The sequence below is a fragment of the Thamnophis elegans genome, chromosome 8, assembly GCF_009769535.1.
Source record: "Thamnophis elegans isolate rThaEle1 chromosome 8, rThaEle1.pri, whole genome shotgun sequence".
Classification (NCBI taxonomy): domain Eukaryota; kingdom Metazoa; phylum Chordata; class Lepidosauria; order Squamata; family Colubridae; genus Thamnophis; species Thamnophis elegans.
In genome coordinates, this window is record NC_045548.1 from 51960780 (window position 1) to 51972825 (window position 12046).

At 37.5% G+C, this 12046-nt stretch overlaps 1 protein-coding gene across 2 annotated transcripts in view; it reads right to left on the reverse strand.

The window, feature by feature from the left end:
- NBN (nibrin) overlaps window positions 1–11622 on the reverse strand; it is a 36328-nt gene extending 24706 nt beyond the window's left edge. Inside the window, exons 1-5 of one of the 2 annotated variants that reach the window (XR_004255904.1) lie at window positions 11386–11620; window positions 8701–8834; window positions 6851–6999; window positions 5352–5511; window positions 641–744 (exon numbers count right to left, since the gene is read on the reverse strand). Coding sequence is in view for 1 of the 2 variants with exons in the window: in XM_032223178.1 (XP_032079069.1) it covers window positions 641–744; window positions 5352–5511; window positions 6851–6999; window positions 8701–8834; window positions 11386–11575 (737 nt within the window). In the remaining variant the exon portion in view is untranslated. Of the gene's footprint in view, window positions 1–640; window positions 745–5351; window positions 5512–6850; window positions 7000–8700; window positions 8835–11385 lie in introns of both variants that reach the window. The other variant, XM_032223178.1, reaches the window with a different exon arrangement.
- Between the last annotated feature and the right edge of the window lie 424 nt (window positions 11623–12046).

The following is a 12046-nucleotide window of genomic DNA, read 5'->3' on the forward strand; positions in this document are numbered from 1 at the left end:
ATCAATGGTATTAAACCTGCTTAAAAATCAAGATGATTTTTACCGTCCTTCTTGCTTGTCTCCCAATTTATCAAATCCAGGAGTTTCATTGATATAAGAAGTTGGGCTTTTTGGACTTATAATCCTTAAAGGATACTAGAATACACATGGAGCTGGATAGCATTGTCTCATTATTGATCCGCCTATTGTTTAAAATTAGTATTTTTATATTTTATTGTTCCCTGCCTAGTTATATACTGGATTGCAGAAAGAATGCCATTCAGTAGCACAAGGCCATAAATAATCAATAGGAGAATGTAAGCTATTTTCTTATGAAATAAAAATAGAAGTAGCATTTCATGTAAAATGAATTTCTAATACAATTAAATAAATCTGCATGCAGTGTCAAAAAAGATATTGAACATAAAACAAATCAACGTTTTTTTAATATTATAATCTGATATAGAAAATTTTACTGCACTATCAATATATAGCACATGATTAATGTACCTTGGATAATTACATTTAATCAAGGCATACTTCAGTAGTTTGGAAAGCGAATGTAATATCAGCAAATGTTACCTGGTAGAGGAGTATTATAAGATGGAATATTAAAAACTCTTAAAGGTTTTTAATGAGGATGCATCTTAGAACTTATTACCTTTCAGGCAGTGGTAACGTTTGCTTTGCTTGAATGGCTTTGATTAATTCATCGAAATATTCCGGCTTCATAATTGGTCGACCACAAATCAATGCACATATTGTCTACAACAAAAGTGGGAAATTATAATAATAATAATTCATAGTGATACAACACATGCAGTCTCTCTTAATTCGGTTCCTCAGCCAAGTACAAACCATTCTGCTTCTAAGCTTATTGATTGATTATATTCCAAACTGAGATTCCCTTACAAAAGGAACAGAAGTCCTATAATAAAATTCTATAATCACTGTACAACAATTTGCAGTGTTTTATTATCTTAATAAAGTATCTAATTTTACAATATTTAGGAACAAATTCTACTACAAAAGGATTCCCATCAATATAAGTAGTCTTTGTTTAGCAACTACAATTGACACTGTCATTAAACAAAGTGTTGTTGCATAAGGCAATTATCACTAGGCTTATCTTAGTTCAAAGTTCCTATGCTTTACAGTCTTTTTGCATCAATGTCATAACTTCAAACAGTTGCTAAACTAGGCTGTTGCTTAAACAAGGGCTACCTATCTTTTCAGTTGTCACTATTAAATATGTGGGTTTTCTGGAAAAAATTGAATTGGAAAATTTCCCCCAAAAATCTGGAAAATATTTTCATGCAAACAAGCATGATTCGAATTAGAATATTTATTTATTTATTTATTTATTTATTTATTAATAAAATTTATATGCCGCCCAATCCCGAAGGACTCCGCGCGGCTTACAAAAAAGAGAAAGAAAGAAAGAAAGAAAGAAAGAAAGAAAGAAAGAAAGAAAGAAAGAAAGAAAGAAAGAAAGAAAGAAAAAAATGGTTTAAAATCGCAACACCACATACATTCATTCTAATCGGGGCTGGACCTCAACAGTGAGGTCAACAGCCCCAGGCCTGCCGGAACAGCCAGGTTTTTACAGCTTTCCTGAATATACATACATAGTTCTTGGGCTATGTCCCTAATTGATTAAAATTTATTAGTTGAAATTAATTAGTTGAAAATGCTGACAATCCCCCCGCCCCGAAACTTATATGCCAGCAACTCTATTAACTATCTCTTCAACTTCTACATACATATGAATCACTCATCTCCTTATAACCTGTGTATTTCTCTTGGCTGATCAAATATAAACTGACATCTACAATTTCTTCATTGAAATAGTTTATATTAAGTTAATTATATTTTTGACATTGAAATGTCAATACATCCTACTATTATTCCCCCAGAGAAATAATTTATTAAACAAGGAAGAATGACAGCTGTACCATAAATATTATATTCATTTTCTTTTCCTTGCTGTATTACTAGCCAGCTGCTAAATATATATATATATATATATATTTAGTGTGGCTATATATATATATATATATATATATATATATATATAGCCACACAGATTTGTTGGGTGTGACATGGGTGGCAAATTATAAATTTTTTTTTTAAATATATTTTATTCATTTTCACATTCCATTTTACAATCACTTATATACAGGGTATTTGCTATAAGAAAAAAAATAAAAATAATAAAAATAAAAAATAAAAAAAAATAAAAAAGAAAACACAACTCATCATTCACAACCCCACCTGACACTTCCATCCTCCATACACCCCATCTACCCCCTCCAACTTTCCTTTCCTCCCTCTAACGCTCCCCTCCTACTTCCCTTTCCCCTCAAACCTTCCTTCTCCCCTTACTCCCAACACGCCCTCCTTACATTCCCCTTACTCCTTCCTTACTCCTCCCTCCTCTTTCCCTCTACCTCCCTCCTTGGTGTATTCCTTTATTCAAGTGTTGTTTATTATAATCTAATAAAAAGTAAAATAAACCAAGGAAAAAAAATTTAAAGAAAGAAAAGAGAAAAGAAAAGGAAAAAAAAAAGAACAACCGTATATAAGTGCATTCTTGTTCTTATTGAGACTATGTTAACACCCACCCACCCACCCCCCATAAATCCCCATCCCTACTCCTCCCGACTTCCCAGGGCCCACACCTGGCACTGCCTTCTATCTAAAGTATCTTATGTTCGTATGGATTAAAAATAAAAGCAATATATTAAAGGAAAAAAAAAAACCAAAAAAGGAAAAAAAGAAACTCTTTGTGTTAAGCTCAGCCCCCCATCTTTATATATGCTTAAATAGTGTAAGTCATTCTATCTATATTTTATTCTCGTCTCTTGCTTCTTTGTTATTTACCCCGACCTCCTGTAGACTCTCCCATTCCTCTTCCTTAACCTTGTATTCAGATAAACATTTATCCAAATTTGTATAGACATCAATATACAATCTAACTCAAAAATAATAGTAAAATTTAAGCAGCGTGGATCATTCCACATATTCAAATATTACTTTATAGAAGAATAATCAAACTTTCCCTTTCTTAACCTTAATTTCAAACAATAATTCAAAATAATCTGACCAAACTTTCCCTTCTTAGTAAAGTTTAAGCAGCGTGGATCAAGTATTACTTTACACAAAAATCAGTTTGCATTCTATCTTGAAATGATCCCGACCAGCTTTCCCTTCTAATAGTATTTAAACAACGTAAATCATTCCGCATACATTTTGCCCTCATCCCTTGCTTCTCTGATATTTACCACTATCAAATTTATGCAGACATTAGTTTAAAATTTAGCTCAAAATAATTTCACCAAGCTTTCCCTTCTAATAAAAATTAAATAGCATAGATCATTCCACATATTCAAATAATAGTTTCAACAAGAATCAGTTTACCTTCTATTTTAAAATAATCTCTTCAAACTTTCCCTTCTAACAAAATTTAAACAACGTAAATCATTCTGCATGCCTTTTGCATATATACATTCAGTATCACCCCACCAATACATTCCGCTTTTTCTGCCGGAGAGAGGTCGCAAACCCCCATTCAATCCACAACTTTGGTGAATATTTTAGAATGTCTAAATCCTCAAACTCCGCTTTTCTGCTTCTCCAAGGGAGGGGGAGCTACCCCCTCCATCTTGCAGCCATGTGGTCTGTTGCTTGCCTTCTCCTTCGGCTTGTCTCTCCTCTTTTCCAAGTGAATCAGGAAGTCCCGCCTTCAAAGTCTTGTAATAGAAATCTCGAGCCTCCGAAACAGAATTGAGACGAAGTCTTTGATTCTCAAATGTGACCGTAATGCCGGCTGGGGCCTCCCATTTATATTGAATCTGATGATTTCTAAGCTCTTTAGTTAAAAAGGTATAGTCCCTTCTTGCCTTTAACATCTGGAAAGGTATTTCTTTGAAGACAGTCAAGTCCTGGCCATCAACTCTCAATCTATTATTGTAAAATTTTTGCATGATCGCGTTTCTGGATTCTTTTGTGGAGAAATATATGATTATGTCCCTCGGGAGCTGTCGCTGTTCCGCTACCAACGAATTCTGGCGATAGATTTTCCGAATCTGCCAATCAAAGTTAAGTCCCGGGCTTCCCACCGCATGGCTGAGGGCTTCAACAAAGGTCTGTTTCAGATTCTCTCGCTCCTTTTCGCGGAATCCTCTGACTCTTATTGCGAATGCCTTCTTATTAAAGTTTATCATAACAAGCTGTTCTTGGGTGTCTCTATTTTTTTGTTGTAATATTTGAATATTAGTAGTCAAATTAGAATTAGCCTCCTCCAAACTTTCCAATTTATTCTCTATTTCAGCGGTATAATCTGACAGGGCAGACACGGCTGCAAACGTATTCGCCTTCATTTGGTCAATTTTAGACTTTAAATCACCATATAGCTCCAATACAAATTCCTTAATTTCTTGTTTAAAATCATTAAACATTTGAAAAAAAAATTCCTGTGTTAAGAATTCTCCAGTAGAGGGCGTAGGAGACAAGGGCTGCGATTCCAGTGTAAATTCTTTAAGCTCATTCACAGATTCTTTAGGCACATTTGTAGAGAGACGCTTCGATTTTGACCTGGGTGCCATTATAAATAAACAAATAAACAGCGCTTTCGCTCCCCTCTGTTTCCAAAAAAAACAAAAAAAGTTATTTTGTTAAGGAGCGGTCTGCAGGAAGGTAAAACCGGCTACGTACATCCCCTATCAGTCACCAACGGAGAGAAATCGCCATTTTGAAGTCCGTTTAAACAAAGAAGCCTCTAAGACAAATGGTGCTGGTATTTAAGATAGTAATAAAAGCATAAATCTCACAGGAGTGGGACCCGCCCGTATTAATCCTAGCTTCAAACAACTTTGCTTTGTCCTGGGGGGGGGGGATCGCCTGTCTAGGGCTGCAAAAAAAGGCAGCTGAGAAGAACTGGCTGGAGATAAAAGCTCCGCTCACGCTGGATCTAATCTCTATCCACAGCCAAAAAAAAAAAGAAAGGCTGTGAATTACGAATATACCCTAACCACAGAGCTACTCCCTGCCCCTTTATAGCCAAAAAGGGGTAATATCTATGATCTTATTTAGATATACAGACCAGATCTCTGAGAGAGCTCGGTTGAGCCCTCCTCGGCGACAGGCTCCGCCCCCCCGGAAGCCCGGTGGCAAATTATAAATTTCATAAATAAACAAACAAACAAACAAATGCATTATTAGGCATCCAAGTCTACATTCCTATGCACAGATTTACATATGGGATTTACTTCCTAAAAAATCTTGTGTAAGAGTGCAAATAAAACATTTTCCACATCTACTCTTTCAGTGCCCATTGCAGGGATGCCTCCATTTAGTTGTGCATCACTCACCTTCACAGTAACTTTGACTAGAACCATAACAAGATGGGTACATTCTTCGTTCCACTCATTTACTACATGGCCACCCAACTGAAAAATATTTTTATTTAAAATATTTTTCTGTGAAACATCTAAGCATGAAGAACACACTACCAGTGGTTCATATTCAACTCTGCAAAATACAACAAAACAGAATGTGATTATAAATAATGCCAAACAGCTCACCATATGTTAACACAGTAGTGGTAGTGATAGGACCTAAAGAAGTTGACCCTGTTTGATGTGGTTGGACAAGAAGATGAAACAAGGAGAAGGGGTCCAGATCCAGAGTCAGGTATGGCCTTAAAGGGGACAATCAATAGCTTAAATAGAACACTGTTCAAGTGACAACCAATGCAGCTCTCAAAGCCATGGAATTAAGCTAAGAATATAAAGATTCATCCATCACAGCCTAGGTTGATACATGCTATATAATTGTAGTTTCTGAATGCTTTTCAGGGCAGCCACATGTATAAGACACAATGATTAAAACAGGAATTGACTAGGGTGTAAGCAACTGTGAGAAAAACTGTCTCTCATTCCAAGAATGGTGCAATTGGCAAGCAATACATAGCTGCAAATACCGTCTTAGTCACACCTTTTAAAGCAGTGATTCCAACAAACTCCTAAATTGTTGACCATTTCTGAATAAGGGAATAGAAACCATTCAGAATCAAACATGGAACTGTTAAGTCCACGAACCTAAAGTCACTCTACCTCTGAAGGATTCAGTTGTAATACACCCCTTCTCAATCAAACCCTGACATTCTCTAAGCAGTGATCCAGCACTTCAAGTACATTAGCTGTTGGGCTCTGGGATATAGCTTCAAATCCCACTTTATGCTGGCAAATGATCCCCCCTAATATTAAAAAGAAGTAGATTGAAGATAGAAGCATTTACAAGGTAGATGCTTCAGGGCAGATTTCTCCTCCCTCAATACAAGCTGAAGTCACATCTTCAGAAAGGAGGAAAATCACTATTAGACAGTGCCAACCACTCCAATCCTTTGGAGACACTCTAGAAGGCTACTAGGATCAATAGTATTGAAATCTGCTGAGAGATCAAGAAGGATCAACAGGCTACACTCTCACCACACTGGTCTCTCCATAACTCATCCTCAACAGTGACCAATATAATGTGTGTATCCCAGCTTGAACCCTGGTTGCCACTGAGACTCATTTCCTACTACAGTTCTAACACTTATTTAGCAATAAGATCTACTAAATCTATAGATATGCTTGTACTGTAAGTTAACCTATGTAGGATTACTACTTTATATCTCATTTGAAAGAATAGGAATACTATTGTTTTTATCAACAAATTTAAGTCCTCTATAAGCTTCATAGTTATGAACATCATTTTATGTTATACATTTAATTAACCCATAACCATAATCTATCCTGTGTGAAATACACAGCAAAGTCATAGATTTCCCCTTAACTGTTTCAAGGTTAGAACAAATCTATCATACCTGTATTTGCTTTCAGAGACTCCAAAAGTGATTCTGTCACCAGTATTTAATGTTATGGTATTACCCTTTTGTAGATTTTCTCCATTAACAAACGTACCATATTTTGAAGTGTCTTTTAAAGTTAATTCAGGAAATGAAGAAAATTGACTCTGAAAATACAAGAAAGCTCAGAGTGTTGAAGGTTTCAAAGATAGCAAGCCTATTCATTATACTAGCTTTACACCTCCTGTTTTTAAAAAAAATCATAACGTCATTAAAACATCAAACTACACATTAATGTGGTTTGTTTTTATTGGTTTTCATACAAGAGCCAGTTTGGGGTAGTGATTAAAGGCATCAGGCTAAAAACTGGGATAATGACTTCAAATTCTGCCACCTTGCCAACAAAACTGCAGGCAGTCTGTATTGCTTAAATTGATTGTTTGGTATAGTTATGATACCGGTAGTCCTTAACTGATGACCATAACTGAGCCCAAAATTTATGTTCCTAACAAACCCACATTTGCTAGGTGAGTTTGGCCCCAATTTATGACCATTCATGTTACAGTTAAGTGAATCATTGTGGTTGTTAAATTAGTAAGATGATTGTTAAGTAAATTTAGTTTCCCCATTGACTTTGCTTGTCAGAAAGTCACAACAGCTGATCACATGACCCCCAGACACTGCAACTGTCATAAATATGAACCGCTAAGCATCTGAATTTTGATCACATAACCACGAGAATGCTGCAATGGTCGTACGCAGTGGTGGGTTCCGGATCCCGTTGCAACCAGTACGGTTGCAACGGGGTCCGGCGTCCTCCACATGAACTCCTCCACTGGCGTTCCCCACATGAACGCATACACGTGTCTTACCGACCAGTGACACCTTTACAAGCCTCTGCGATGCTACAGCTGCTCGGCAGAGCGTCTCGCAGGCGCTGCATGTGCCATGCGCATGCGCATAAGCGCTAAAGGGTTTAAAGACAGGTAAGGAGTGCAGGCGGGCGAGCACCATAGCGGAATGGTATCCGGTGCTCCGGGCAGGTTCCGGTATGCCCATACCAGGGCCTACTGCCTACAGCCCACCACTGGTTATACGTATGAAAAACTGTTAAAATCACTTGGTTGAACCTTGAACTGCCATTAAAAAAAACTGTTGTTGAGGACTACCTGTATTCGCCAAACGAACCAGGATATTAAGTAATGGCTTGAAATGGCCATTTGTTTGGACCAACCAGTTCAGAGGTAATAAGAGGCTATAATTGATTGAAAAATACTTCTAATCATAAGCCAAAGTGAATGTCCAGTTAAGAGTTTTATATGAAGATATTGCAGCAAAAAACTTTTCTAAGCAATGCAGCTTGACTGAAGAGGTATAATGAATCATATCCAAGGTGGCGCAGTGGTTAAATGCAGCACTGCAGGCTACTGCTAGATCAGCAGGTCAGCGGTTCAAATCTCACCGGCTCAGGGTTGACTCAGCCTTCCATCCTTCCGAGGTGGGTAAAATGAGGACCCAGATTGTTGGGGGCAATATGCTGACTCTCTGTAAACCGCTTAGAGAGGCCTGAAAGGCCTATGAAGCGGTATATAAGTCTACTGCTATTGCTATTGCTATCTGCAACAAGCTATCAGAATATTGTTATCTAAATGATATATTGTTACCTAAGAGACATAAATGATGTAATTTTTGTCAGTGGTTTCAGATCCAAATTACATAATTTGTGTATTTTCTATAATGCCATCAGGATGCATTTGATATTATTTGTACTACGTCAACAAATGTTAAATTTTTTAAAAAAACATGCTTTTATATAGTGGATAATTGCCCAGGAGAGTTGGAAGAAAATTTAGGAATGTGATACTTACAAGATTCACTTGGGGATGATTAACTGAAAGGACTGCATGACTTCGGCTGATTGATGGATCATTTTGAATTAAAATTCCACAATTCTTTCGTCCAACAACATACTCAACACCAACTAGAAGTCGATACAATGGTCCTGAAATTAAAGAAAAATGTTAGTTTTAAGAATGGCCATAAACAACAAAAACATTCATTGTAAAGAATGTATAGTGCGAAATTACTAAAAGACTGAAACTAAATAATTTAAAAATGCAAATTTTGGAGTGTAATAGAATATGCATATATTTATGAACTATAGTTGGATATCTCATAGAACAAGATTGTAATAAAAGGTTCAATCTTTGAAACTGATGTATCTAATCATTTTATATAATGTTTCTTATTTTCTACTATGGTGAGCCATTTTGAAGCATATAATAATAAACTGCACCTCATTAAATATATTTTAAAACATAACAACAAATGTAACATATTCATTTTTAAAAAATGGACATAAAGGCAGTGTAGGAAACATCTCAGAGGGAAGAAACATTCCAGAATACAGGTGTAAATATGGAAGGAATCCCTGCAAGCAGCTGCCAGGTAGCATTCACTGGATCGCCAGGGAGGCAGCAGCACCTAAATGAACTTGACTGATCTCAAAAAAGGTAAGCATTTAATTGATACTTGGATGGGAGACCAGAAGGTAATCCCTTGGTTGAAAGATAAAGTGGGAAATCTCCCCCACCAATCCCAGACATTAGTGAAAAAATCACTTCCATATTATTTCCCCAAACATGGACTTGCCAATAAAGTTACCAGGAATCAAGCTTGGCTTTTCTTACTGTACAGAGATTAACTGTAATTTTCTATTTTCTTTCCCCACTTATACAAAGAGAAGAGCAAAATGGTTTCGTATTCAAAAGACTAATTCACCTATAAGCTTGTTAAACTAGAATAATGCCACTGGTGGGTGTTTGTTCTTTCAAAGATGGTAGAGGAAAAAAGATTGAAAATAATTGTCAGGATAAATTTTATTTATGAGTTTGAAAAATAGGGCTGTATTTTTTTCAGAAAGAAGAGAGCTGTTGTTTGGATGGTCTCCTAAAATCATCACTGTCACTGAAGACATATATAGTTGCTAAAACTAAAGCCCCCATTGACAATCTCCCGGCCAGGCATTTAGGCCAGGGGTATCAAACTTGAGGTGTCATGTTGTCATCACTTGATGTATCACAACTTTTTTCTCATTTGCTAAACTGGGGATGGACGTGGCCAGCACGAATGCATCTGGCCCCCAGGCCGTGAGTTTGACACCCCTTATTTAGGTGCTGCTACTCAGCTGGGTGGGCCACAAATTATCAACCATTTGGAAGCTCAGCCTATTTCTCTTAAAACTAACGGATTACTGGACAGACTTTAGAAAAGGGTCATATTCAATGTTAAACAATGCATAAAAGGCAAATCTAGTAATAGTACCATCAGTGGGGGCACATGAAATGTCCCTATTTTCAAAGTGGCAATCATTGATAGTTTACTTTGCACTGCCATATAAATACTCACAGTTATTTCACTGAGAGATCATAATCCAAATGTCACAACTTAAATTTCTTTCATGGCTAACTACTCCAACAATGTAAGGCCCTCTATCTCTATATCATACTCTCCACTTTTGAATGACCATTAGATCTAGATCATTTTTAAAGTTTTGCCTTATTTCTCGAAAGTAGGCACTGGAGCACACATATACTCTTTTCTCATGTACTCCAAGCCCAGGATTAAGGAGGGTGCACTCCATTAAAGTGTATTTCAAAATAAATTTGATTTGCTGACTTTAGGTGCACGAATCTGAACTTCAACTCGTTACTTCAGTTTCTTCATCCACCCAATTTGCTAAATTCATCTAAGTAGAATGTTTCATGCATGTTGCATCCTGGTTAGGGACTTCTAGGAGTTGATGTCCATAGCAGTGTTTCTCAACTGTGACAATTTTAGGAGTGATGGATCTCGGCTCCCAGAATTCCCCAGCCAGCAAGGCAAAGCAAAGCTGGCAAAAGTATTCTGGGAGTTGAAGTCCATCCATATTAAAGATGCCAAAGTTGAGAAACACTGCTACAAGCATAAAGTTGATATGGCTAAGATATATTGTACAATGAACTACACTAAAGTAAACCCTATTCAGACATCCAATTATGAATGAATGAATGAGTGAATGAGTGAATGATCTGGAAAGGACCTTGGAGGTCTTTTAGTCCAGCCCCCTGCTTAAGCAGGAGAACCTATACCATTTCAGATAGGTGATTGCCTAGACTCTACTTAAAAACATCCAATGATGCACCACCCACGATTTCTGGAGGTCAGCTGTTAATTGTCCTCACTGTTAATAAGTTTCTCCTTAATTCCAGGCTGCTTCTCTTTTTGATTAGTTTCCAACCATTGTTTCTTGTCCTGCCCTCTGGTGCTTGGAGAATAATTTGACAGCAGGAAAAGCAGCAGGGTCACCAAGCCGGAGGAAGTTCACATATGAAAACACGCCCTTTCCCTTCTCTAGACTCATACGATCATCTGACCCGCAAAAGTCTGACCATTAAATGCTCCCCAAAGCACTCACCACTCTCTCTTGTGCTGCCACGCGAGGATGATCCAGAGTGTTGCAGCCCTACCTTCCCCTCCCCTCCCCCTCCCAATTCGCTTCAGTTTTTGCTTACCTCCTCCGGTCTCGTCGGCCGGGCACAGTTTCCACATTTTACTAACCCTAGAGAAGAATCGAGGGTGCCGCTCCTCCGAGTCATGGAAAGGCCGCCCCAGGTCCTCAGCCCAGGAGGCAGAAAAGAAGAATGCGCCTGCGCGCAGCTCACCTCCTGGTTGGAAAAACCCGGGAAGAGCGATCAGCGCCATCTACGGGCAGCGACAGGAAAAGGTTTCTTCCTGTGCCAAGAATGTGACTCGTCATTGGTTAAAAAAAAAAGGGATTTCCTGGGAAGAAAGGCAAATCAATGAAAAAGTAAACTTCTACAACGATGTTCCTTTGTAGCAGAAGTCCCCAAATTTGATAACTTTAAGATTTGTGGAATTACAGAACTCGTAGAATTCTGGTGGTGGTGGTTGTTAGAGAGAAGCAACTAAGAGAAATTTTCAGACAGTTAGAATAATTAATCAGTGGAACAACTTCCCTCCATAACTTGTGAATGCTCCAACACTGGACGTTTTTAAGAAGAACCATTTGTCTGAAGGGTTTCTTTCCTAAACAGGAGGTTGGAGTAGAAGACCTCCAAGGTCCCTTCCAACTCTTATTCTGTATTTTATGTTTATTATTTTTATGTTCATTTATTTTGTGGTTAGTTTATTCCGGTGTGGGCTTTTTGTATT